The sequence below is a fragment of the Procambarus clarkii genome, chromosome 78 (assembly GCF_040958095.1).
Source record: "Procambarus clarkii isolate CNS0578487 chromosome 78, FALCON_Pclarkii_2.0, whole genome shotgun sequence".
Taxonomy (NCBI): Eukaryota; Metazoa; Arthropoda; class Malacostraca; order Decapoda; family Cambaridae; genus Procambarus; species Procambarus clarkii.
In genome coordinates this window covers 8,843,023-8,870,262 of record NC_091227.1, presented here as the reverse complement: position 1 = coordinate 8,870,262, position 27,240 = coordinate 8,843,023, and the positions used below count along the sequence as shown (strand labels likewise).

Below are 27,240 nucleotides of genomic sequence, written 5' to 3'. Positions count from 1 at the left end.
TTACAAACTTTGAACATGTACCAGGGAAAAGCAATGTGGTCGCTGACGCGTTGTCAAGGTGTCACAATGTAGCAGTGGTGAGTGAAAGGGGGGAGGAAGATGTGTCGTGGAATGTGAGGGAGTTGATACGGAGTCAGGAAGGTCACCCCCTGTGGGGGGAGGTAAGGAAGTTTTTGAGGGGTCAGCGTGCGGAGTTGAGGAAGTCACTTCCAGCCCCAGTGGATGAGTTTGTGGTTGAAGATGAGGTGTTGTATCATCTTGGTAAGGTTTCGGGTATACGGTCTGAACCAGTATACCAGGCAGTCTTGACACCGGAGTTCCAGAGGACTGCAATGTATCTGTGTCATAACATCCCAGCAGCAGGCCATGGAGGGGAGTCCAAGACGTTGCAGAGGGCACGTCAAAGGTTCTATTGGCCATCCATGGGTAAAGATATCAAGGTCTATGTAGCCTCTTGTGACAGTTGTCTGAGGTACAAGGCACATAGGTTGGGGGCGGAACCTTTGCGTAGGTGGCCGGAGGTGAGTACTCCCTTCGAGAGAGTACACATAGATCTCATTGGGCCGCTACCACAAGCTCATTCAGGGGCGAGGTACATATTTGTAGCAGTGGATGCACTCACACGGTTCACTGTGGTGAGTGCACTCCGTTCTAAGTCGGCAGAGGATGTGACCCAGGCCATGGTGGAAAGTGTGTTAACCAGGTTTGGGGCTCCTCAACAAGTTGTGTCAGACCAAGGGTCAGAGTTTATCAATCAAGTATTTCAAAGCATCGCGAGTGTGTATCAATTCAAACATACTCCAGTGCTGGCATATCGACCATCGGCGAATGGTTTGGTTGAAAGACACAATGCTGAAGTAATCAGTATTCTGCGGCATTTGGCTGCTGATGATGTGCTTGCATGGGATCAGAGTTTGTCGATGGTGGAGTCGGCGCTCAACACGGCGTTCAATAGGTCGGTGGGAGAAACCCCGCATTTTTTGTTGCATGGGTTCGATCCCCGACTTCCGTTCACGACGTTCACAAGCAAGCAACCGCCATGCTATGCGTTAGACTTCAAAAGTGTTGTCTGTAGGCGAGCAACCAAGGCATTTGACTTGGTGAAACTACATTTAAGAAAGTCGACAGAGGTAGCAGAGGCATATTATAATGCGCGGAACAAGGTCCAAGCAAAGGTGATCAATGAAGGTGATAGGGTATTCGTGAAGCAGATGCACGCTCAGGCAGAAGGTAAGTTGGCACCAAAGTTTGTGGGGCCATGTCGGGTAATTAGCAAAAAGAATGCAGAAGTGAAGGTTAAGGTGCTAAACACAGGGCATGTGTTCTCCTGTCACCCAGACCGCGTCTATACACTGACCGATCAGGCAAGTGAGGAGCCATACCCTACGGGGAGTGTGCCAGGGGAGAGCACGCCAGCGGCTGAGAACATAGGTAGGGGTACGAGGAGTTGGCAATCAAGGGTAGATAACACAGGGCAGCCTTCGCAGGACCGAGGACAAGGTCCACAGGCGACGGTGACACATCGCTATCCGACCCGCTCTCGTGGGGTCATGAACACAGAAGGAGCATAGTATGTACTGTAGAGTAGTGCATGGCCATGGTAGTTTTTGTAGAGTGTGGGGTAGTGTGTAGAGTGTGGTGTTGAGTGGTGCATGGGCATGGTAGTTTTTGTAGAGTGTGGGGTAGTGTGTAGAGTGTGGTGTGTAGTGGTGCATGGGCATGGTAGTTTTGTAGAGTGTGGGGTAGTGTGTAGAGTGTGGTGTAGAGTAGCATGTGTAGTGGGTGGTGTAGTGTTGTGGCGTTTGGACGCCTGGTATGGAGTGTGGTGTTATAATGAGGTCATCAGTGGTTGGGTTGACCAGAGGTGATGGTGTGTCGGAGTGGGTAAGTCTTATGGATAAGATTATAATGTAGAATTTCAAAATTTCAGGTGTTGGTGGTTGCAGTGGACGAGAGAAGTAGATATACTAATTTCTTATTAAGTTGTTACAGGAATCTCGCTAGAGGCGAGCCAGTGGCAGTATGATGTTTTAGTGACATAAGTGTGAAATTATTTTAATGAGGTATTTATTGTGATAATGTATGTGTATGTATATACTGTATATTACCTCATCGGCACCATTACTGAGTGTTAGGCTTGAGAAGGTCCCCCGGGATCATGTCACAGAGCTTCAGGTAGAGTAGAAGGGAAGCTATGAGGCTACACTCAGTTATTCTAGAAAAAAAAGGGGGGTGGAAGTGAAGCCAACGTGACGTTATAGGCGAAATTCGCCCCCTGACATCAAAGCAGGGATAAGGGCCAGCTGCAATGGTTTTGCAGCTGCGCTCAGGCTAGATACGGGGAGAGAGTAAGGAGCCGAGGGGGTTATGTAATAATGGGATCGAGCCAGGGGGCTCCGAGGGAATATTTTGCAGGTACAGCGGTCGGGAAGGTGTGAATACAGGTGGACACACTCTGGGCGGATGGGCCTAGACCAGAGAGCTGTGAGGTATCTACAGCGTTCTGGGATTGGTGCCCTGGAACGAGACGTCAGCACAGACCCGAGGGAACATGACCCTGGGGTAGGAATCTCCGTTGCTCTGGAGGCCAGGATCACGTTAGCTCAGAGCAACGATGGGACATTGACAACATTCACCAGGCTGGACAGCCTGGGTTTTGTCTGGGTCATGGAGGATCTATGACCTAGCAACCATGGGACACGAAGACAAGAGAAGTGATGCTGCAAATTGTGGAGGAGGCCAGTGAAACATTGTGTGATCATTGTAAGCCCTTATGTCAACAGTACAGGGCAAGATGTTAAATTATAATTACTAAGGATGAAGAACCTTAGATATATATGTGTTGTGTATATATTAATGACTAGTGTCATTTCTGTTTAAGTGCCAGCATTCTGGTCCATGTAATTTTATGGTTATGTTTGTATGTAATTATATGTCAGCAGTTTAGGTATATGTGCATTGTTGGAGATGGGAAAAATTATTACAGACTATTTTACCTGTGCTATGATGTGAATATAATGTATATGTTGGAGAAGTGTTGTGAGTCATGTCGGGGAAAATTTTAATTTATTTCATTGTGTGTATGATGAACTTATTGGATGATTTTTTAGTTGTACACATATGGTGGGTGCATCCTCCAGGTCCTTGCACTAATGGAACCATTGCAATGATGCATATGGGGACATATGCGTGTTTAAGGAGGGGAGTGGTGTTGTAATCCACAAGTTAGTAGGAATTATTAGCTAGAGGATCATTACTACAACACTTAACGAATGATGATTGGAAGTTCATGTAAGTAGACAGACTATGGATCACATATCTAAGAAAGGTCAATGGATTAAGACCGAAGCTGTTTAGCCAAATGATTAATTCCTGGAAAGAGGAATTATTCTTCGTCAGGCTTCTAGGAACAAGATTACCTCTCTAGGGATAAGGTTAATCGGATTATACCTTCCTTGAGAGGTGGGGTGAAATGGTTGAGGGAGATGGCTGACTGGAGGCAGTCTGATTGGGGAAGTTGAACGAGCAAGTCCTTTTGGATCCCCGGTTGTGGCAGCAGCGAAGTGTAGCAGACAGCTATGCGAGAGCCTGTTGTGATCTTAGTGACCAAGTTAAGTCTGCAGTATGTGAGTATTGAATGTAAGACTAACCGGGTGTGGAGCGTTGTAGTAATCATTCCGTATTAGGGACTTAGGCGGAAGTTACGAGTGTGTGTGGTGATCGCGGAGGTCAAGTGGTCTATGGGTATTGGAAGTGTATTGACCTAATAGAGTATGTTAATTAATATAGTATTATTTGTCAGAGTCTATTCTTTGTAATTAAATGACAAAACCCGACGGCCTTTAAATACCTTCCGTATGTTCATTCATTGTGTTCCAGTACAAACCTAGTGGTACGCCTCAAGGGTCTGGTGTGTGTAGGAGTACACGGTGGTAGTAACGGGTGCTGAGGCAAGGTGTTATGTGTTGTGTAATCGCTGTGTTCGGAATGAACCGGGGTTCAGCGTCACGACACCACCACCACCACCACCACCATCACCACCACCACCACCACCACCACCACCACCACCACCACCATCACCACCACCACCACCACCACCACCACCACCATCACCACCACCACCACCACCACCACCACCACCACCACCACCACCACCACCACCACCACCACCACCACCACCACCATCACCACCACCACAACCATCACCACCACACATCAGTTCATAACATGTTAAACAGAAAACGAGATTCTTGAATCTATTTCTTGACTATATATATATATATTATTTTCTTGACTATAAAATATATATTATATATTTTATATATACATTATATATATATATATATATATATATATATATATATATATATATATATATATATATATATATATATATATATATATAATCCTTCTGACGATGTATTAATATACGAAAGTACTTAAGGAAATTCCTGTTTCAATTCTTCCTCTGTAGTTTGACAGTCTCATTTATCATCACGTGTTAATTTTCGTGATTTACACACACACACACACACACACACACACACACACACACACATACATACATATATATGAAGCTAGCAAATGGTTGGTTGATGTGTTAGTTGAGTAGGCATTTAAGGGTCAGCTGGTGCGTTGGTGGTCGGGTGAGCAGGGCAGCTGGTGCGTGCAGTCGTGCGGTCAAGCCGGCCGCTGGACAACTGCCTCATTACCAGAGTTGATTGTGACCGGAGCCTCGGCCTTGTACCCCGAGGTTCCTGCACCTCAAGGACCCGCCGCTCCCTCGTATACCCCGATATTTTCCGTTCCAGTTTCATGGCTTCGTTTCCGGTCATTTATCTTAATAATTGCTCTTAATTTTCCTTGAAGATTTCTTTGGAGGTTGTAAGTTCATTTTGAACAAGGTGGAGATGACACGTTTTCAGAAAACGACAAGGAAGTGTGCGAGGAACGGGGGGATTTAAACAGGGGATTCCAAGAGGTCTTGGCAATAGAGCAAGTGGAGCTGCTTGTTCTGAGAGGGTCTGTTAAGTCAGGCAAGACATGATGCACTTGAATGCGAGTTGTTAAGACAGTTGTTATGCTGGAGATGATTGTCTTGATCATTCTAGGTCTTCCCCTCGTCAGCAGGCAGGTACAGCAGTGGCTGGCCAAGTTTATTGTTATGTAATACATATAGCGCAGCCTCTTGGGAGACCGCGCATGATCCAGTCAGTCAATATTCACGGCTCTTCTTGACGGTGAAACTGACAGTAATTCCCAGTGAGAGCAACAGTTACCTTGGCTGCGAGTCCCGCCAGCCCACGTCTCGGCCATAATCTTGGTGGACAGGGCCCTCCGGTCGGTCATCCAGGTGCCAATAACTTAGGCTGATGGATTATCCAAGAGGGTGTTATTGGTGCTGCCGTCCGTTACCTGTCCGTTGGTTACCTCGTTACCGTCGCCATCAGCCAGGCCGCGGGCCATTCCTGCCCGCGGCCTGCTTGCCTCCCTCCTCCACCATTACGACCCCAGGCACCGACCGTAATGCCTCCGGTAATGTGCCTTTGTGGGGGGGGTCAGGGTGCTTGGACAGTCAACGACCCTCCACATGGTTATGGGCGGGGTCCTACCGCCTGCTAATTGGTTACTGAGGAAGACGCGCTCTAGGTGAGAGAAGCGTTGCCATTGGTTCGCGGTTGTAGGTGGGAGGAGCTAACTCGATGGGAACGTGTTCTTATTGGATAGTATTTGGGGCAGGAGGTATAAGCTTGGTGTGATGTGTATGAGGAATGCTACAGTGGTAAGGAGTCACTAACAACCAGGTAGTTAGGGGCACTTGGAACACTTAATACTGTGGTTGGTAACCAGTAGTAGCAGCTGTGTGCACTACTTGCAGTCATTGGTCGCTTGGTGGATTAATTACCAATTATTAGATAATGCAATTACAGAAATTATCTTGTTTAATTCTATTTAGACTAGGAAGATGAGCTAACGAGCAGTACTAGGCCAGGTCTTAGGTTGCTATTCCCTAACATGGCGTGCTCGCTGTTACAGGTCGTGAGAACGAGGGAACTACCACAACCGTAACTACTGGACGAGGACGACGCCAGCCCCACCAACGTCATCAGGCAAGTTGACAAGCTTATGCTGTCCAAACCTCAATTACTTACCCCCCCCACACCTCGTATCCCCCCCACACCTCGTATCCCCCCCCCACACCTCGTATCCCCCCCACACCTCGTATCCCCCCCCCACACCTCGTATCCCCCCCCACACCTCGTATCCCCCCCCCACACCTCGTATCCCCCCCACACCTCGTATCCCCCCCACACCTCGTATACCCCCCACACCTCGTATACCCCCCCACACCTCGTATCCCCCCCCCACCTCGTATCCCCCACACCTCGTAATCCCCCCCACACCTCGTATTCCCCCCCCACACCTCGTATCCTCCCCCCCACCTCGTATCCCCCCCCCACACCTCGTATCCCCCCCCCACACCTCGTATCCCCCCCCCACACCTCGTAATCCCTCCCCACCACACCTCGTAATCCCCCCCCCACCACACCTCGTATCCTCCCCCCCACCTCGTATCCTCCCCCCCCACCTCGTATCCCCCCCCCCACACCTCGTATCCCCCCCCCACACCTTGTATCCCCCCCCACACCTCGTATCCCCCCACACCTCGTAATCCCCCCCCCCACCACACCTCGTATCCTCCCACCCTACACCTCGTATCCCCCCCCCCCACACCTCGTATCCTCCCACCCTACACCTCGTATCCCCCTCTACCCCACCTCCCAGTTACTCTTCCGTTGCAGTACCTCATTCAGCTCTCTGGGCTCCTACAACACAAAAACTAACTGTGGAGTCTGGGGCTCGTCTCGCGCCGTCGTCTGGTCATTCCCGACTGTCCGCTTGTGTAAGTCAACCGTCTCCAAGTGTGGTGGTTCCCAGGGTCCGGTGGGAGGGGCTAGCTCACGTGGGAGGGGCTAGCTCACGTGGGAGGGGCTAGCTCACGTGGGAGGGGCTAGCTCACGTGGGAGGATGACGCTATGCATCAACAGTTGGGAACCGTCTTTTTACAAAGAGACAGGTAAGGAGGGAGGATGGGCAGGACAGGGTAGAGAGGGAGACAGAAGAGGAGGTAGACAGGACATAAATGTGACGCAGGACGAGCCAAACACATGGAACACAAGCATATAAGAATGGAGGAAAGTGCAGAAGGCCTGCATGCTTACCTGCAAGTCAGCTTACACCTGCCTTACAGGCCTTACAGGCTTCAACCTGTAAAAAAGCAAGCACATTCATTTATGTCTGTAAATGAATGTAAATTAGGCTTTCATCATCTCTCTTCATAAGATAGTTTCTAATTGCCAGGATAAACGATTTAGGCCAAAACTGAACTGCATAATCTAAATGCTGCCTATCAGAAGGTGGGCTGAAGGTGAAGAACAATCAGATCACTTTCGCATTCAGATCCGACTCTGTTAATGCTCTCCAGCTGAGCTCGTAACATTTCCGAGGCTTAAAAGCACTGCATTTGTCAGCACTCAACTCCATTTGCCAGACTTTTAGTTTGTGAAAACATATTTAAGTTACCTTGAAGTAATTTTGACTTTTGAATTTTTCCGGTCCTATTTTTTTATCACGGCCACCACCCACGCCCACTCTGACATCACGGCCACCACCCACGCCCACTCTGACATCACGGCCACCACCCACGCCCACTCTGACATCACGGCCACCACCCACGCCCACTCTGACATCACGGCCACCACCCACGCCCACTCTGACATCACGGCCACCACCCACGCCCACTCTGACATCACGGCCACCACCCACGCCCACTCTGACATCACCGCCACCACCCACGCCCACTCTGACATCACCGCCACCACCCACGCCCACTCGGACATCACGGCCACCACCCACGCCCACTCGGACATCACCGCCACCACCCACGCCCACTCGGACATCACGGCCACCACCCACGCCCACTCGGACATCACCGCCACCACCCACGCCCACTCGGACATCACGGCCACCACCCACGCCCACTCGGATATCACCGCCACCACCCACACCCACTCTGATTTAAGCAGCACTTAAATCTGCAGATATAGCTCCTTTGCACAAGGGGGGGAGTAAAGCCTTGGCAAAAAATTATAGGCCAGTTGCACTAACATCACACATAATAAGTGTTTGAAAAAGTTATTAGAAATCAAATTTCTAGTTTTATGGAAAACAATGAATTGCGCAACCCAGGGCAACATGGATTTAGAGCGGGAAGATCTTGTCTGTCACAGTTACTCAACCACTATGACAAAATCACAGAAGCTCTAGAAGAAAAACAAAATGCAGATGTGGTATATACAGACTTTGCAAAGGCGTTCGACAAATGTGACCATGGGGTGATAGCACACAAAATGAGGTCAGTGGGAATAACTGGAAAAGTAGGACGCTGGATACTCAATTTCCTGTCGAACAGAACACAAAGAGAAATAGTCAATCAAATAAAATCGAGTCCAAGCGCAGTTAAAAGCTCTGTACCTCAAGGTACAGTCCTTGCACCGCTACTGTGCCTTATTCTCATATCAGATATTGACAAAAATACACATCACAGCTTCGTGTCATCCTTCGCAGATGACACAAAAATCAGCATGAAAATTACCTCTGCTGAAAACATTGAAAAATTATGAGCAGATGTCAACAAAGTTTTCGATTGGGCAGCAGAAAATAACATGATGTTTAACAGTGATAAATTTCAGGTACTCAGGTACGGCAAAAATGAGGATCTGAAACATAATACAGGGTACAAAACACAATCGAATCTGCCCATAGTAGAAAAACAGCATGTCAAGGATTTGGGAATAATGATGTCCGACGATCTAACGTTTATGAAGCATAACCAAGCAAATATCGCGTCAGCCAGAAAAATGATAGGATGGATTACGAGAACGTTCAAATCCAGGGATCCCATCACAGTGGTTGTACTCTTCAAGTCACTTGTGTTGTCCCGTCTTGAGTACTGCTCAGTACTCGCTTCCCCCTTCAGAGCAGGAGAGATTGCTGAAATAGAGGGAATACGGAGAACATATACGGCACGCATAGACGAGATAAAACGCCTAAATTATTGGGATCGTGTCAAAGCTCTACAAATGTACTCTCTAGATAGGAGACGAGAGAGATACCAAATAATATACACATGGAAAATACTGGAGGGCCAGGTCCCAAATTTACACAGTAAAATAACAACGTACTGGAGTGAACGATATAGAAGAAAATGCAGAATAGAACCAGTGAAGAGCAGAGGTGCCATAGGCACAATCAGAGAACACCGTATAAACATCAGAGGTCAACCGTTGTTCAACGTCCTCCCAGCGACTATATGAAATATTGCCGGAACAACCGTGGACATCTTCAAGAGAAAACTGGACGGTTTTCTAAGAGAAGTTCCGGACCAACCGGGCAATGGTGGGTATGTAGGCCTGCGGGCCGCTCCAAGCAACAGCCTGGTGGACCAAACTCTCACAAGTCGAACCTGGCCTCGGGCCGGGCTTGGTGAGTAGAAGAACTCCCAGAACCCCATCAACCAGGTATCAGACATCACGGCCACCTCCCAGGCCCACTCAGACATCACCACCCACGCCCACTCAGACATCACCGCCACCACCCACGCCCACTCAGACATCACCACCACCACCCACGCCCACTTAAAGTGATGATATGCCCGCCCTATTTTAAACCCCCAAAAATCCGACTGCCACATTTTTTCCCGCATAAAATAAAATTCAACAAAGACAAAAATATATGAACTCGATCGCGTAAGTGTTTAAGGGTTAGTTTTCCTTGCCGGTCGTTAATGGGTGGCATCTAATATGCCAGGAGAAAGGCGGAATATGAGCCTAATGACGAGAGGTTTTAAAGTTGAATTTCCGAACTCGTGCTGCGACAAGCTGTTGATACTAGGAATTTTAAATGATAAACTTTATGGAAGGAGGGTTTAAGGTGCACTTTCCCGCGAGATGAGCAATATCTTGAAGCCGACGATGTGGGGGAAATATAGTCCCCACGGCATTGAGTCTTAAAGCTCAATTTCCTTTACAGTTTAATGAACGTTTCATACGTGATTGTCGTCAAGAAATTCGAACCTTACGACAAGAAGGTGGAAGGTTTATTCTTCCTTAGCCTGGGGGGTGAGACGGGGGAAGAAAATCGACTCCCAGCAGCCCACTACCGGTAATTAAAACACCTTGTATCAGCGATATGGGCATATTAACGTGCGAGCAACAACTCGTATTATAACACACGCACCCACACTCACGCCCACACTCACGCCCACACTCACGCCCACACTCACGCCCACACTCACGCCCACACGCACCCACACTCACGCCCACACCCACACCCACGACCACACCCACACCTACTCCACCCATGCTTGCATTACAGTTTTAGCGTGGAGATTGTCTGCATATTATCCCTAGGGTTCAGATTGTGTTAAACTGTGAACATATTAACATATTGTAGTCCTGGAACAATAACTTCCGACCCCTAGAAAATAACAGTCAATTCACGCTGCTTGCTACCCTGTCCTCTGCTTGCTACCCCGTCCTCTGCTTGCTACCCCGTCCTCTGCTTGCTACCCCGTCCTCTGCTTGCTACCCCGTCCTCTTCTTGCTACCCCGTCCTCTGCTTGCTACCCCGTCCTCTGCTTGCTACCCCGTCCTCTGCTTGCTACCCCGTCCTCTGCTTGCTACCCCGTCCTCTGCTTGCTACCCTGTCCTCTGCTTGCTACCCCGTCCTCTGCTTGCTACCCCGTCCTCTGCTTGCTACCCCGTCCTCTGCTTGCTACCCCGTCCTCTGCTTGCTACCCCGTCCTCTGCTTGCTACCCCGTCCTCTGCTTGCTACCCCGTCCTCTGCTTGCTACCCCGTCCTCTGCTTGCTACCCCGTCCTCTGCTTGCTACCCCGTCCTCTGCTTGCTACCCTGTCCTCTGCTTGCTACCCCGTCCTCTGCTTGCTACCCCGTCCTCTGCTTGCTACCCCGTCCTCTGCTTGCTACCCCGTCCTCTGCTTGCTACCCCGTCCTCTGCTTGCTACCCCGTCCTCTGCTTGCTACCCCGTCCTCTGCTTGCTACCCCGTCCTCTGCTTGCTACCCGGTCCTCTGCTTGCTACCCCGTCCTCTGCTTGCTACCCCGTCCTCTGCTTGCTACCCCGTCCTCTGCTTGCTACCCTCTCCTCTGCTTGCTACCCCGTCCTCTGCTTGCTACCCCGTCCTCTGCTTGCTACCCCGTCCTCTGCTTGCTTCCCCGTCCTCTGCTTGCTACCCCGTCCTCTGCTTGCTACCCCGTCCTCTGCTTGCTACCCTGTCCTCTGCTTGCTACCCCGTCCTCTGCTTGCTACCCTGTCCTCTGCTACCCCGTCCTCTGCTTGCTACCCCGTCCTCTGCTTGCTACCCCGTCCTCTGCTTGCTACCCCGTCCTCTGCTTGCTACCCCGTCCTCTGCTTGCTACCCCGTCCTCTGCTTGCTACCCCGTCCTCTGCTTGCTACCCCGTCCTCTGCTTGCTACCCGGTCCTCTGCTTGCTACCCCGTCCTCTGCTTGCTACCCCGTCCTCTGCTTGCTATCCCGTCGTCTGCTTGCTACCCCGTCCTCTGCTTGCTACCCCGTCCTCTGCTTGCTATCCCGTCCTCTGCTTGCTACCCGTCCTCTGCTACCCCGTCCTCTGCTTGCTACCCCGTCCTCTGCTTGCTACCCCGTCCTCTGCTTGCTACCCCGTCCTCTGCTTGCTACCCCGTCCTCTGCTTGCTATCCCGTCCTCTGCTTGCTACCCCGTCCTCTGCTTGCTACCCCGTCCTCTGCTTGCTACCCCGTCCTCTGCTTGCTACCCCGTCCTCTGCTTGCTACCCGTCCTCTGCTTGCTACCCCGTCCTCTGCTTGCTATCCCAGCATCTGACAGCTTCGATTCAAACCCAAATCACGCAACAATCCTCTTGATTGCTCAGGCAAGGCCCTCAACATGAGGACGCAACAATGCAACATCAGAACATCACAGTGTTCCTTCTGATTCTGCTAGTAGTGTTACCACTGCTAGTACTGGTGTTACTACTGCTAGTACTGGTGTTACTACTGCTAGTACTGGTGTTACTGCTAGTAGTGTTACTACTGCTAGTACTGGTGTTACTGCTAGTAGTGTTACTACTGCTAGTACTGGTGTTACTGCTAGTAGTGTTACTACTGCTAGTACTGGTGTTACTGCTAGTACTGGTGTTACTGCTAGTAGTGTTACTACTGCTAGTACTGGTGTTACTACTGCTAGTACTGGTGTTACTGCTAGTACTGGTGTTACTACTGCTAGTACTGGTGTTACTACTGCTAGTTGTGATATTACTGCTATTATTTGTACGTCTGTTAAGATTTGCTCCTGCTGGTGTTCCTGCTGCTGCTGGTGTTCCTGCTGCTGCTGGTGTTCCTGCTGGTGTTCCTGCTGCTGCTGGTGTTCCTGCTGGTGTTCCTGCTGGTGTTCCTGCTCCTGCTGGTGTTCCTGCTCCTGCTGGTGTTCCTGCTCCTGCTGGTGTTCCTGCTGGTGTTCCTGCTGCTGCTGGTGTTCCTGCTGGTGTTCCAGCTCCTGCTGGTGTTCCTGCTGCTGCTGGTGTTCCTGCTGGTGTTCCTGCTGCTGCTGGTGTTCCTGCTCCTGCTGGTGTTCCTGCTGCTGCTGGTGTTCCTGCTGCTGCTGGTGTTCCTGCTGCTGCTGGTGTTCCTGCTGCTGCTGGTGTTCCTGCTCCTGCTGGTGTTCCTGCTGCTGCTGGTGTTCCTGCTGCTGCTGGTGTTCCTGCTCCTGCTGGTGTTCCTGCTGCTGCTGGTGTTCCTGCTGCTGCTGGTGTTCCTGCTCCTGCTGGTGTTCCAGCTCCTGCTGGTGTTCCTGCTGCTGCTGGTGTTCCTGCTGGTGTTCCTGCTGCTGCTGGTGTTCCTGCTCCTGCTGGTGTTCCTGCTGCTGCTGGTGTTCCTGCTGCTGCTGGTGTTCCTGCTGCTGCTGGTGTTCCTGCTCCTGCTGGTGTTCCTGCTCCTGCTGGTGCTCCTGCTCCTGCTGGTGTTCCTGCTCCTGCTGGTGTTCCTGCTGCTGCTGGTGTTCCTGCTCCTGCTGGTGTTCCTGCTGCTGCTGGTGTTCCTGCTGCTGCTGGTGTTCCTGCTGCTGCTGGTGTTCCTGCGGCTGCTGGTGTTCCTGCTGCTGCTGGTGTTCCTGCTGCTGCTGGTGTTCCTGCTCCTGCTGGTGTTCCTGCTCCTGCTGGTGTTCCTGCTGCTGCTGGTGTTCCTGCTGCTGCTGGTGTTCCTGCTGCTGCTGGTGTTCCTGCTGCTGCTGGTGTTCCTGCTCCTGCTGGTGTTCCTGCTGCTGCTGGTGTTCCTGCTGGTGTTCCTGTTCCTGCTGGTGTTCCTGCTGCTGCTGGTGCTCCTGCTCCTGCTGGTGTTCCTGCTGGTGTTCCTGCTCCTGCTGGTGCTCCTGCTGCTGCTGGTGTTCCTGCTCCTGCTGGTGCTCCTGCTCCTGCTGGTGTTCCTGCTCCTGCTGGTGTTCCTGCTGCTGCTGGTGTTCCTGCTCCTGCTGGTGTTCCTGCTCCTGCTGGTGTTCCTGCTGCTGCTGGTGTTCCTGCTCCTGCTGGTGTTCCTGCTGCTGCTGGTGTTCCTGCTCCTGCTGGTGTTCCTGCTCCTGCTGGTGTTCCTGCTCCTGCTGGTGTTCCTGCTGGTGTTCCTGCTGCTGCTGGTGTTCCTGCTGGTGTTCCTGCTGGTGTTCCTGCTGCTGCTGGTGTTCCTGCTCCTGCTGGTGTTCCTGCTCCTGCTGGTGTTCCTGCTGCTGCTGGTGTTCCTGCTCCTGCTGGTGTTCCTGCTGGTGTTCCTGCTGCTGCTGGTGTTCCTGCTCCTGCTGGTGTTCCTGCTGCTGCTGGTGTTCCTGCTCCTGCTGGTGTTCCTGCTGCTGCTGGTGTTCCTGCTGGTGTTCCTGCTCCTGCTGGTGTTCCTGCTGCTGCTGGTGTTCCTGCTGGTGTTCCTGCTCCTGCTGGTGTTCCTGCTGGTGTTCCTGCTCCTGCTGGTGTTCCTGCTGCTGCTGGTGTTCCTGCTGGTGTTCCTGCTGCTGCTGGTGTTCCTGCTGGTGTTCCTGCTGCTGCTGGTGTTCCTGCTGGTGTTCCTGCTGCTGCTGGTGTTCCTGCTCCTGCTGGTGTTCCTGCTGGTGTTCCTGCTCCTGCTGGTGTTCCTGCTGGTGTTCCTGCTCCTGCTGGAGTTCCTGCTCCTGCTGGTGTTCCTGCTGCTGCTGGTGTTCCTGCTGGTGTTCCTGCTCCTGCTGGTGTTCCTGCTGGTGTTCCTGCTCCTGCTGGTGTTCCTGCTCCTGCTGGTGTTCCTGCTGCTGCTGGTGTTCCTGCTGGTGTTCCTGCTCCTGCTGGTGTTCCTGCTGGTGTTCCTGCTGGTGTTCCTGCTCCTGCTGGTGTTCCTGCTCCTGCTGGTGTTCCTGCTGCTGCTGGTGTTCCTGCTGGTGTTCCTGCTGCTGCTGGTGTTCCTGCTGCTGCTGGTGTTCCTGCTGGTGTTCCTGCTCCTGCTGGTGTTCCTGCTGGTGTTCCTGCTCCTGCTGGTGCTCCTGCTGCTGCTGGTGTTCCTGCTCCTGCTGGTGCTCCTGCTCCTGCTGGTGTTCCTGCTCCTGCTGGTGTTCCTGCTGCTGCTGGTGTTCCTGCTCCTGCTGGTGTTCCTGCTGGTGTTCCTGCTGCTGCTGGTGTTCCTGCTGGTGTTCCTGCTGCTGCTGGTGTTCCTGCTCCTGCTGGTGTTCCTGCTCCTGCTGGTGTTCCTGCTCCTGCTGGTGCTCCTGCTCCTGCTGGTGTTCCTGCTCCTGCTGGTGTTCCTGCTGCTGCTGGTGTTCCTGCTCCTGCTGGTGTTCCTGCTGGTGTTCCTGCTGCTGCTGGTGTTCCTGCTGGTGTTCCTGCTGGTGTTCCTGCTGCTGCTGGTGTTCCTGCTCCTGCTGGTGTTCCTGCTCCTGCTGGTGTTCCTGCTGCTGCTGGTGTTCCTGCTCCTGCTGGTGTTCCTGCTGGTGTTCCTGCTGCTGCTGGTGTTCCTGCTCCTGCTGGTGTTCCTGCTGCTGCTGGTGTTCCTGCTCCTGCTGGTGTTCCTGCTGCTGCTGGTGTTCCTGCTGGTGTTCCTGCTCCTGCTGGTGTTCCTGCTGCTGCTGGTGTTCCTGCTGGTGTTCCTGCTCCTGCTGGTGTTCCTGCTGGTGTTCCTGCTCCTGCTGGTGTTCCTGCTGCTGCTGGTGTTCCTGCTGGTGTTCCTGCTGCTGCTGGTGTTCCTGCTGGTGTTCCTGCTGCTGCTGGTGTTCCTGCTGGTGTTCCTGCTGCTGCTGGTGTTCCTGCTCCTGCTGGTGTTCCTGCTGGTGTTCCTGCTCCTGCTGGTGTTCCTGCTGGTGTTCCTGCTCCTGCTGGAGTTCCTGCTCCTGCTGGTGTTCCTGCTGCTGCTGGTGTTCCTGCTGGTGTTCCTGCTCCTGCTGGTGTTCCTGCTGGTGTTCCTGCTCCTGCTGGTGTTCCTGCTCCTGCTGGTGTTCCTGCTGCTGCTGGTGTTCCTGCTGGTGTTCCTGCTCCTGCTGGTGTTCCTGCTGGTGTTCCTGCTGGTGTTCCTGCTCCTGCTGGTGTTCCTGCTCCTGCTGGTGTTCCTGCTGCTGCTGGTGTTCCTGCTGGTGTTCCTGCTGCTGCTGGTGTTCCTGCTGCTGCTGGTGTTCCTGCTGGTGTTCCTGCTCCTGCTGGTGTTCCTGCTGGTGTTCCTGCTCCTGCTGGTGCTCCTGCTGCTGCTGGTGTTCCTGCTCCTGCTGGTGCTCCTGCTCCTGCTGGTGTTCCTGCTCCTGCTGGTGTTCCTGCTGCTGCTGGTGTTCCTGCTCCTGCTGGTGTTCCTGCTGGTGTTCCTGCTGCTGCTGGTGTTCCTGCTGGTGTTCCTGCTGCTGCTGGTGTTCCTGCTCCTGCTGGTGTTCCTGCTCCTGCTGGTGTTCCTGCTGCTGCTGGTGTTCCTGCTCCTGCTGGTGTTCCTGCTGGTGTTCCTGCTGCTGCTGGTGTTCCTGCTCCTGCTGGTGTTCCTGCTGCTGCTGGTGTTCCTGCTCCTGCTGGTGTTCCTGCTGCTGCTGGTGTTCCTGCTGGTGTTCCTGCTCCTGCTGGTGTTCCTGCTGCTGCTGGTGTTCCTGCTGCTGCTGGTGTTCCTGCTGGTGTTCCTGCTCCTGCTGGTGTTCCTGCTCCTGCTGGTGTTCCTGCTGGTGTTCCTGCTCCTGCTGGTGTTCCTGCTGGTGTTCCTGCTCCTGCTGGTGTTCCTGCTCCTGCTGGTGTTCCTGCTGCTGCTGGTGTTCCTGCTGGTGTTCCTGCTCCTGCTGGTGTTCCTGCTGGTGTTCCTGCTGGTGTTCCTGCTCCTGCTGGTGTTCCTGCTCCTGCTGGTGTTCCTGCTGCTGCTGGTGTTCCTGCTGGTGTTCCTGCTCCTGCTGGTGTTCCTGCTGGTGTTCCTGCTGGTGTTCCTGCTCCTGCTGGTGTTCCTGCTGCTGCTGGTGTTCCTGCTGGTGTTCCTGCTGCTGCTGGTGTTCCTGCTGGTGTTCCTGCTGCTGCTGGTGTTCCTGCTGCTGCTGGTGTTCCTGCTGCTGCTGGTGTTCCTGCTGCTGCTGGTGTTCCTGCTGCTGCTGGTGTTCCTGCTGCTGCTGGTGTTCCTGCTGCTGCTGGTGTTCCTGCTGGTGTTCCTGCTGCTGCTGGTGTTCCTGCTGCTGCTGGTGTTCCTGCTGCTGCTGGTGTTCCTGCTCCTGCTGGTGTTCCTGCTGCTGCTGGTGTTCCTGCTGCTGCTGGTGTTCCTGCTGCTGCTGGTGTTCCTGCTCCTGCTGGTGTTCCTGCTCCTGCTGGTGTTCCTGCTCCTGCTGGTGTTCCTGCTCCTGCTGGTGTTCCTGCTGGTGTTCCTGCTCCTGCTGGTGTTCCTGCTCCTGCTGGTGTTCCTGCTGGTGTTCCTGCTCCTGCTGGTGTTCCTGCTCCTGCTGGTGTTCCTGCTCCTGCTGGTGTTCCTGCTGGTGTTCCTGCTCCTGCTGGTGTTCCTGCTGGTGTTCCTGCTGCTGCTGGTGTTCCTGCTGCTGCTGGTGTTCCTGCTGCTGCTGGTGTTCCTGCTCCTGCTGGTGTTCCTGCTGCTGCTGGTGTTCCTGCTGCTGCTGGTGTTCCTGCTCCTGCTGGTGTTCCTGCTCCTGCTGGTGTTCCTGCTGCTGCTGGTGTTCCTGCTGGTGTTCCTGTTCCTGCTGGTGTTCCTGCTCCTGCTGGTGTTCCTGCTGGTGTTCCTGCTGCTGCTGGTGTTCCTGCTGGTGTTCCTGCTGGTGTTCCTGCTGCTGTTGTTCCTGCTGGTGTTCCTGTTCCTGCTGGTGTTCCTGCTCCTGCTGGTGTTCCTGCTGGTGTTCCTGCTGGTGTTCCTGCTCCTGCTGGTGTTCCTGCTCCTGCTGGTGTTCCTGCTGCTGCTGGTGTTCCTGCTGGTGTTCCTGTTCCTGCTGGTGTTCCTGCTCCTGCTGGTGTTCCTGCTGGTGTTCCTGCTGGTGTTCCTGTTCCTGCTGGTGTTCCTGCTCCTGCTGGTGTTCCTGCTGCTGCTGGTGTTCCTGCTCCTGCTGGTGTTCCTGCTCCTGCTGGTGTTCCTGTTCCTGCTGGTGTTCCTGCTCCTGCTGGTGTTCCTGCTGGTGTTCCTGCTGGTGTTCCTGCTGGTGTTCCTGTTCCTGCTGGTGTTCCTGCTGGTGTTCCTGCTGGTGTTCCTGCTGGTGTTCCTGCTGGTGCTCCTGCTGGTGTTCCTGCTGGTGTTCCTGCTGCTGCTGGTGTTCCTGCTGGTGTTCCTGCTCCTGCTGGTGTTCCTGCTCCTGGTGTTCCTGCTGCTGCTGGTGTTCCTGCTGGTGTTCCTGCTGCTGCTGGTGTTCCTGCTCCTCCTGGTGTTCCTGCTCCTGCTGGTGTTCCTGCTGGTGTTCCTGCTCCTGCTGGTGTTCCTGCTGCTGCTGGTGCTCCTGCTGCTGCTGGTGCTCCTGCTGCTGCTGGTGTTCCTGCTGGTGTTCCTGCTCCTGCTGGTGTTCCTGCTGCTGCTGGTGTTCCTGCTCCTGCTGGTGCTCCTGCTGGTGTTCCTGCTGGTGTTCCTGCTGGTGTTCCTGCTGGTGCTCCTGCTGGTGTTCCTGCTGGTGTTTCTGCTCCTGCTGGTGTTCCTGCTCCTGCTGGTGTTTCTGCTCCTGCTGGTGTTTCTGCTCCTGCTGGTGTTCCTGCTGGTGTTCCTGCTGGTGTTCCTGCTGCTGCTGGTGTTCCTGCTGGTGTTTCTGCTCCTGCTGGTGCTCCTGCTGGTGTTCCTGCTGGTGTTCCTGCTGCTGCTGGTGTTCCTGCTGGTGTTCCTGCTCCTGCTGGTGCTCCTGCTGCTGCTGGTGTTCCTGCTCCTGCTGGTGTTCCTGCTGGTGCTCCTGCTGGTGTTCCTGCTGGTGTTCCTGCTGGTGTTCCTGCTGGTGTTCCTGCTGGTGTTCCTGCTGGTGCTCCTGCTGGTGTTCCTGCTGGTGTTTCTGCTCCTGCTGGTGTTCCTGCTCCTGCTGGTGTTTCTGCTCCTGCTGGTGTTTCTGCTCCTGCTGGTGTTCCTGCTCCTGCTGGTGTTTCTGCTGCTGCTGGTGTTCCTGCTGCTGCTGGTGTTCCTGCTGCTGCTGGTGTTCCTGCTGCTGCTGGTGTTCCTGCTGCCGCTGGTGTTCCTGCTGCTGCTGGTGTTCCTGCTGCTGCTGGTGTTCCTGCTCCTGCTGGTGTTCCTGCTCCTGCTGGTGTTCCTGCTCCTGCTGGTGTTCCTGCTCCTGCTGGTGTTCCTGCTGCTGCTGGTGTTCCTGCTCCTGCTGGTGTTCCTGCTGCTGCTGGTGTTCCTGCTCCTGCTGGTGTTCCTGCTGCTGCTGGTGTTCCTGCTGCTGCTGGTGTTCCTGCTGCTGCTGGTGTTCCTGCTGCTGCTGGTGTTCCTGCTCCTGCTGGTGTTCCTGCTGCTGCTGTCGCTTCAGCTTGAGCCTCAGGTGGCGGCCATGGACGTCCCGCAGAGCTCAACTCTAATGATGGACCGTCCAGGCTGTCGGACCAATTAAACTTGAGAGACCATATAGTGTGTGACCTTCAACCTGCCCTCGACCTCTGACCTTCTAACTAAAGCCCTAAGCGCTGGGCTGTGGACGGGGGCACCACTTTGGGCTGGACGGTAGAGCGACGGTCTCGCTTCCTGCAGGTCTGCGTTCAATTCGCGACTATCCAAGTGGGGTGACCGTTCAATACAGGATTTGGGCTGTATAGGTGTTCAAGATATACGGAGTTAGTGATGAAGGTTACAGGTTATAGGGTCTATATCTAGGCCTGTGTGTGGGGGGGGGATTGGTGTGCTGTGGTGGTCGTTGTGTAACGGTTTGCATGTCGTTAGACCTAATAATTAAAATTACAATATTAAACTAATAATAATAATACTAAGCATACTATATATACTGCAAATATTGCAACAACAACAATAACAAGAACAATCACAAAAACAAAACAGTGAAACAAAGATTACAAGAATGACATATTTGTTCTCTTCTCTCTCTCTCTCTCTCTCTCTCTCTGTCTCTCTCTCTCTCTCTCTCTCTCTCTCTCTCTCTCTCTCTCTCTCTCTCTCTCTCTCTCTCTCTCTCTCTCTCTCTCTCTCTCTCTCTCTCTCTCTCTCTCTTACTCTCTCTCTCTTACTCTCTCTCTCTTACTCTCTCTCTCTTACTCTCTCTCTCTTACTCTCTCTCTCTTACTCTCTCTCTCTTACTCTCTCTCTCTTACTCTCTCTCTCTTACTCTCTCTCTCTTACTCTCTCTCTCTTACTCTCTCTCTCTTACTCTCTCTCTCTCTCACTCTCTCTCTCACTCTCTCTCTCTTACTCTCTCTCTCTCTCTCTCTCTTACTCTCTCTCTCTCTCTCTCACTCTCACTCTCTCTCTCTCTCTCTATCCAACAGTCTTTGTCGATCTGTATTTTCACGAGAGTAGACAATATAGTGGACACAACAAACTACCAATCTGATGTTAATCAGGTCTTTCAATGACCACAGTAAAGATCATGATGTTCAACGAGGACAAGTTCCAGCTCCTGCGGTAAAGAAAAAAACTAAAAGATCTAAAAGGTAACCACATATAAAACGCCGTCAAACCTCACTATTGACAGAAAAAGAAATGTAAAGCATCTGAACGTAATCACGTTGGAAGACCCTAGTTTTAAAGCACACACACACACACATGAAGTAGCTGTCACAACCACAAGAAAACTGACAGGTTGGATTACGAAAACGTCTGAAGCAAGGGATGCCGTACCAACGATGGTACTCTTCAAAACTCTAGCTCTCCAGAGAGGAATATCGTTGCACAATAACAACCTCATTCAAAGCTGGAAAAATTGCAGACCTGGAGAGCGTGCAGAGATCCTTTCCTTGCTAGAATCTACTCAATAAAACATCTAAATTATTGGGACCTTTCAAAGTTTGTAAAATCTATATTCTCTAGAGTACAAGCGGGAGATACATAATAATTTACACTTAGAATATATTAAAGGGGCTGGTCCCAAACCTGCACACAAAAGTAACACCACATGAGACCAGAAGACATGGCAGGATGTGCAGAATACCCCCCTTTTGAAAAGCAAAGGTGTAACAGGTACTCTGAGAGAGAATTCTATCAACATCAGAGGCCCGAGACTGTTCAACACGCTTCCACTACACATAAGGGGCACAACTGGCCGACCCCTCACAGTGTTCAAGAGAGAACTGGATAAACACCAAGGAAACCTGATCAACCAGGCTGTGATTCATACGCCGAGGCTGCGAGCAGCCGCGTCCAACAGCCTGGTTGACCAGTCCAACAACGAGGAAGTCTGGTCGAGGGCCGGGCCGCGGGGACGCTAAGTCCCGAAATCAAGGTTTAAGTGTGGTGGTGTGGTGTAGGTGCGGTGGTGTAGGTGTGGTGGTTGTGGTGTAGGTGTGATGGTGTGGTGGTTGTGGTGTAGGTGTGATGGTGTAGGTGTGATGGTGTGGTGGTGTGGTGGTGTAGGTGTAGTGGTTGTGGTGTAGGTGTGGTGGTTGTGGTGAAGGTGGTGGTGAAACAGTGTGGTAATTCCCCCATCTGCAGTAAAATAGGTGGGTAAGTTGCAATAGAATGTTATGGACCATAAAGGCTCCGTTTATGCACTGCAAACGGTATTGGGAATTTGGGTAATGCTAATTGGTCCAAGATTTATCACCGTGTATTTTATGCACCAGCTTGTTTGCCTGCTTGCGCGTTAGTTTGCAGCCAAACTAACTGTCACTCAGAATACTGGCACTGGCAGCTTCCACGTTAGTGTGGGTGCCAGCTTGCATACCCACTTGTGTGTATGTGTGAGGGCGCCTGGCGGTACGTGAGTGACAGTTACCGATGGCAGCACCTAACTGTCCTTATCAGCATAACTTGAACTACCAACACTGACAACAGGTGATTGACTCGCACAAACGGCAACACTTGAATATCTCCAGCGCTGTTGCCCTCAGGCGATCTTTGTTTTTTTTTTTGCTGGGTGGGTGCTGTGAAGGTAGCGGAAGGAAGAGGGTGCTAGACACGACTATCAGCGTCGCCCATTACCAGTTATCTTGAGGGACTGAACTCCTTCCCATTGTCTCTGAACTGAGCGTTTTCTTTTGGTCTCTGTCGGCCGCGTGATTTAGGATCTTGCTCTTTTGTGAGGAGATGTGGCGCACTGGCAGACTTTCTCTTATCCAGTATTGTCTCTTTACCTAATGTTCTCTGGGCGGGTGTGGCCGGTTTCTCTTCTATTTGATTTTGTTTCAGTTACTCGGTGAAGGATGCCGCTGTGCATTTATTTTTGACTGGGTTACGACGGAGGAAATAAATGCCGACAGAATCAGGAAACATTCCAAGATATTGTTTTGTTTTGGGTAAGTTTTTTTTTTTTTTTTAAGAGCAAGGCAATGTGATTACTCGGCTCCTTCCTTCGTGTTCCCGTCGTGTCGTGTTCCCGTCGTGTCGTGTTCCCGTCGTGTCGTGCTCCCGTCGTGTCGTGTTCCCGTCGTGTCGTGTTCCCGTCGTGTCGTGTTCCCGTCGTGTCGTGTTCCCGTCGTGTCGTGTTCCCGTCGTGTCGTGTTCCCGTCGTGTCGTGTTCCCGTCGTGTCGTGTTCCCGTCGTGTCGTGTTCCCGTCGTGTCGTGTTCCCGTCGTGTCGTGCTCCCGTCGTGTCGTGCTCCCGTCGTGTCGTGCTCCCTTCGTGTCGTGCTCCCTTCGTGTCGTGTCCCCGTCGTGTCGTGCTCCCGTCGTGTCCCCGTCGTGTCGTGCTCCCGTCGTGTCGTGTTCCCGTCGTGTCGTGTCCCCGTCGTGTCGTGCTCCCGTCGTGTCGTGCTCCCGTCGTGTCGTGCTCCCGTCGTGTCGTGCTCCCGTCGTGTCGTGTTCCCGTCGTGTCGTGCTCCCGTCGTGTCGTGCTCCCGTCGTGTCGTGCTCCCGTCGTGTCGTGCTCCCGTCGTGTCGTGTTCCCGTCGTGTCGTGTCCCCGTCGTGTCGTGCTCCCGTCGTGTCGTGCTCCCGTCGTGTCGTGTCCCCGTCGTGTCGTGTCCCCGTCGTGTCGTGCTCCCGTCGTGTCGTGCTCCCGTCGTGTCGTGCTCCCGTCGTGTAGTGCTCCCGTCGTGTCGTGCTCCCGTCGTGTCGTGCTCCCGTCGTGTCGTGCTCCCGTCGTGTCGTGCTCCCGTCGTGTCGTGCTCCCGTCGTGTCGTGCTCCCGTCGTGTCGTGCTCCCGTCGTGTCGTGTTCCCGTCGTGTCGTGTTCCCGTCGTGTCGTGCTACCGTCGTGTCGTGTTCCCGTCGTGTCGTGCTCCCGTCGTGTCGTGTTCCCGTCGTGTCGTGTTCCTGTGACAGTTTGATCTCTACCGTCGAAGATTACTATCTCCTCTTCCTCTCAACTGTGTAGTTAGTTGTTTCTCCCTTTCTCTACTCCCTATTTGGTGCCTTATGAGTCAGCAGTAGACATTAACCTGTCTAGACCTACTGTCCAGTCCTTTACCTTCTGTGTGTCTCCTTCCCTCTCTATTTTCACCTTCCCTCTCCTTTTTTATTGTTCCTTTTCTTCCCTCTTCCTCCATCTTTCTCCTTCTCTGTTCCCTCTTATCCTCTCCCCCTCCTTCCCTTAGTCTCTCTCATCACTTCCTCCCCTCCATCTTTCTCCTTCTCTGTTCCCTCTTATCCTCTCCCCCTCCTTCCCTTAGTCTCTCCCATCACCTCCTCCCCTCCATCTTTCTCCTTCTCTGTTCCCTCTTATCCTCTCCCCCTCCTTCCCTTAGTCTCTCCCATCACCTCCTCCCCTCCATCTTTCTCCTTCTCTGTTCCCTCTTATCCTCTCCCCCTCCTTCCCTTAATCTCACCCATCACCCCCTCCCCTCCCCCCCACAGTGCCATTTCTCTCGCATTTCTTCATTCACCTGATTTAGGTGCTTCAATTAGCTCTCCGGATGTGTTCCTTTGATGTTCCTTCGTGTCTCATTAATATTCGAGACCGTCCAGTTCCTCATCAGCTGATTGTTTCCCTCACTCTAGCGTCTCGAGATCGTGAGTGCCACGCACTCAAAGCGCACTCTATGCTGGTGTCTTGTGTTGAGTTCCGGTGAAGTAATTCTCACTTGCTTTCGGAGCAGTGAACGCCTTGGAAACGTGTAAACTTATAGGAAATCTTTACTAACGAGAGTGAAACGGGAAACCGTCACTCATTCAACCGTCACTCGTACAACCGTCACTCAAGAGACGGTTGATTCTGTCTCGGAATATTGGCACTGAAGGGAACTGGCTTAAATGCCAGTTTAAGACAATGCTGGAATCTTGCACTCGTGGGCTGGCACTCAGGGTGACTCTGAGGAGTAGTTTTACTCTGTAATTTGGTACTCTGGACACTGCTGCACTGTCATCCATCAATCAGGAAACTAATATTCAAAAGATTATCACTCAGAATACTAGCACATCATGAAACTGTCACTCAGAATACTGGCACATCATGAAACTGTCACTCAGAATACTGGCACATCGTGAAACTGACACTCAGAATGCAAGCACTTGAGAAACTAGCACTCAGAAGGTTAACACTTGGGAAACTGGCACTCAGGTTAACACAGAGGAAACTGGCACTCAGGTTAACACTGAGGAAACTGGCACTCAGGTTAACACTGAGGAAATTGGCACTCAGGTTAACACTGAGGAAACTGGCACTCAGGTTAACACTGAGGAAACTGGCACTCAGGTTAACACTGGGGAAACTAGCACTCACGTTAACACTGAGGAAACTGGCACTCAGGTTAACACTGAGGAAACTGGCACTCAGGTTAACACTGAGGAAACTGGCACTCAGGTTAACACTGAGGAAACTAGCACTCAGGTTAACACTGAGAAAACTAGCACTCAGGTTAACACTGAAGAAACTGGCACTCAGGTTAACACTGAGGAAACTGGCACTCAGGTTAACACTGAGGAAACTGGCACTCAGGTTAACACTGAGGAAACTGGCACTCAGGTTAACACTGAGGAAACTGGCACTCAGGTTAACACTGAGGAAACTGGCACTCAGGTTAACACTGAGGAAACTGGCACTCAGGTTAACACTGAGGAAACTGGCACTCGGGTTAACACTGAGGAAACTGGCACTCAGGTTAACACTGAGGAAACTAGCACTCAGGTTAACACTGAGAAAAGTAGCACTCAGGTTAACACTGAGGAAACTAGCACTCAGGTTAACACTGGGGAAACTGGCACTCAGGTTAACACTGGGGAAACTGGCACTCAGGTTAACACTGGGGAAACTGGCACTCAGGTTAACACTGAGGAAACTAGCACTCAGGTTAACACTGAGAAAACTAGCACTCAGGTTAACACTGAGGAAACTGGCACTCAGGTTAACACTGGGGAAACTGGCACTCAGGTTAACACTGAGGAAACAGAGACTGAGGATGAGCTTGGCACTGTCGCTGCTCTGATCCCCTGGTGGCACTCATGCAAGTTTTAATGATTTGAGGATTATGCTCTCAAGGGCTCAGCCCGATGGTGATGAAGGTGAAGGGGTGACGGATGGTGACCGTGACCGGGGGGGGGGGTGAAGGTGGTGATGGTGTCCGTGGGGGCTCTCCCCGATCTCTCTGATCAACTTAATTGTTGGTGTTTGCATCTCGCAGTCCGACATACGCATCGCAGCTGGCTGATCAGGTACCCCTTAAGAGGTGTTTTAAGAAGTCCCCGCTTAAGCACAATTAAGGACCTGGTGCCAATTACACTTATATTAAGGAGGAGGGTGATGGAAAGTCTTGGGCCCTAATTGTCTATAATTGGTTAGGATTAGCTTTATCTTAATCTGTAATTGGTTAGGATTAGCCTTAATTTAATTAGGTTATTGTGTTGGTGTGGGAGAGGTTATTGTGTTGGTGTGGGAGAGGTTATTGTGTTGGTGTGGGAGAGGTTATTGTGTTGGTGTGGGCGAGGTTATTGTGTTGGTGTGGGAGAGGTTATTGTGTTGGTGTGGGAGAGGTTATTGTGTTGGTGTGGGAGAGGTTATTGTGTTGGTGTGGGCGAGGTTATTGTGTTGGTGTGGGCGAGGTTATTGTGTTGGTGTGGGCGAGGTTATTGTGTTGGTGTGGGCGAGGTTAATGTGTTGGTGTGGGCGAGGTTATTGTGTTGGTGTGGGCGAGGTTATTGTGTTGGTGTGGGCGAGGTTATTGTGTTGGTGTGGGCGAGGTTATTGTGTTGGTGTGGGCGAGGTTATTGTGTTGGTGTGGGCGAGGTTATTGTGTTGGTGTGGGCGAGGTTATTGTGTTGGTATGCCTGAGCAGGGCACGGAGTCGGGGACCCCTGAGCAGTGCGCGGTGTCGCAGGCACCGGAGCAGAGCGCGGTGTCGCAGGCACCGGAGCAGAGCGCGGTGTCACAGGCACCGGAGCAGAGCGCGGTGTCACAGGCACCGGAGCAGGGCACAGTGTCACAGGCACCGGAGCAGGGCACAGTGTCACAGGCACCGGAGCAGGGCACAGTGTCGGGGGCGCCGCAGCAGAGTGCGGTCCCTGGCAGAGGGAAACAAACAAAACAAGGCCCCAAAATCTGTTGGTATTACAGATGGGGTACCTGTAAGCATGGGGAATCGGGAAGAATAAATGGAACATGTACACACGATCACCCTAGAAAGTGCAGAAACCTCCTCAATACAGGTAAATGTACCAAAAGCTGTGAATTCTTTCACCCAGAAATTTGCAAGAACTCTTTGGACAGGAAAGAGTGCTTCAATGCTGAATGCCCAGCTTTTCATATAAGAGGTACCAGGCGAATAAAACCGACAGACTACCACTATGAAAACAGCCACTACTCCATCAACCGGGATAATTTTTTAGCAAGAGGAGGAGGAGAAGAATGGCTAAAAATGACCAGACTCTACCACCAACTCGGTCAAATGCTAGAGAGGACGCAAACACAGTGGCCTCCTTACCAGAGCCTCAGATATTAACACCAATTAAAGCATCCAGCACTTCCACTAACACGATAACATCATTTATATTTGCCAACATCCAGGGTATAAAAACACGCAAATCCAACAAAGTTCATTTTATAGATGGTCTCCTTCATGAGGCAAATGCAGTGTTTGCAGCCCTAACGGAAACTCACACAAAGGACTACCTTGATGGTGAAATATGGATCCCAGAATACAATCTCTTCAGATGTGATAGGAAACACCGGCTTCAGGGTGGGGTCAGCCTCTACATCAAAGACACGCTCATCTGTACTGAGCTGCTAAACACCTCAAATGATATGGTGGAAGTGCTGATAGTCAAAATAGAGATCCTAAATGTAGTTGTTGTCCTTGTATATAAGTCACCGGAGGCAAACCCTCAGCAGTTTAAAGACCAACTAATGAAAATAGAGCACTGCTTGGAAAACCTCACAAATCCAGCTCCGAACATCATCCTGCTTGGGGACTTCAACCTACGGCACCTGAAATGGAAGCACCTGGCTAATACAGTAATATCAGAAAGAATACCAGGAAGTAGCCTAAATGAGCAGGCACATGCAAATGACCTGCTACGGATGTGCGATAGGTTTGCCTTAAACCAGCAAATAGTAGAACCAACTAGGAAGGAGAACACGCTGGACCTCATTTTCACTAATAATGATGAGTTGATCGGGAACATAATGATTACAAATACCTGTTACTCAGATCACAACTTAATTGAAGTTCTGACAAC

General features: G+C 52.1%; 4 protein-coding genes across 4 annotated transcripts in view; 3 read left to right on the top strand and 1 right to left on the bottom strand.

Annotated features, from left to right (window-relative positions):
* The window catches only part of LOC123746157 (leucine-rich repeat neuronal protein 2), a 581,329-nt gene that overhangs the window by 291,721 nt on the left and 262,368 nt on the right, over window positions 1–27,240 (top strand). The window contains exon 2 of the mRNA XM_069314051.1: window positions 6,037–6,110. The gene's annotated coding sequence lies outside the window, so the exon portion shown is untranslated. The remainder of the gene's footprint in view (window positions 1–6,036; window positions 6,111–27,240) is intronic.
* Window positions 5,591–8,094, top strand: LOC138357441 (uncharacterized). Its single transcript, XM_069314294.1, has 2 exons — window positions 5,591–5,649; window positions 7,581–8,094. Exons 1-2 carry the CDS (start codon window positions 5,591–5,593, stop codon window positions 8,092–8,094), a joined length of 573 nt encoding a protein of 190 aa, XP_069170395.1.
* LOC138357440 (proteoglycan 4-like) lies at window positions 21,622–23,120 on the bottom strand. Its single transcript, XM_069314293.1, has 3 exons — window positions 23,075–23,120; window positions 21,976–22,887; window positions 21,622–21,806 (listed from the first exon to the last, which is right to left on the bottom strand). The coding sequence occupies exons 1-3, from the start codon at window positions 23,118–23,120 to the stop codon at window positions 21,622–21,624; spliced, it is 1,143 nt and encodes a 380-aa protein (XP_069170394.1).
* Window positions 23,487–25,024, top strand: LOC138357439 (uncharacterized). The gene is made up of 2 exons (XM_069314292.1): window positions 23,487–23,583; window positions 24,141–25,024. The coding sequence occupies exons 1-2, from the start codon at window positions 23,487–23,489 to the stop codon at window positions 25,022–25,024; spliced, it is 981 nt and encodes a 326-aa protein (XP_069170393.1).

Excerpts from the sequence above, each read along its gene's own strand:
- LOC138357440 (XM_069314293.1), bottom strand. The coding sequence starts at position 23,120 with ATGGAGGAAGAGGGAAGAAAAGGAACAATAAAAAAGGAGAGGGAAG. Across the intron at positions 22,888-23,074 it reads AATAAAAAAGGAGAGGGAAG|GAACACGACACGACGGGAAC; the intron begins GTGAAAATAGAG and ends AAACTGTCACAG. Across the intron at positions 21,807-21,975 it reads AACACGAAGGAAGGAGCCGA|AAGAGAAACCGGCCACACCC; the intron begins GTAATCACATTG and ends AAAATCAAATAG.
- LOC138357439 (XM_069314292.1), top strand. The coding sequence starts at position 23,487 with ATGTGTTCCTTTGATGTTCCTTCGTGTCTCATTAATATTCGAGACCGT. Across the intron at positions 23,584-24,140 it reads CACTCTAGCGTCTCGAGATC|AGGAAACTGGCACTCAGGTT; the intron begins GTGAGTGCCACG and ends AGGTTAACACAG.
- LOC138357441 (XM_069314294.1), top strand. The coding sequence starts at position 5,591 with ATGGTTATGGGCGGGGTCCTACCGCCTGCTAATTGGTTACTGAGGAAG. Across the intron at positions 5,650-7,580 it reads CTGAGGAAGACGCGCTCTAG|TTACCTTGAAGTAATTTTGA; the intron begins GTGAGAGAAGCG and ends AACATATTTAAG.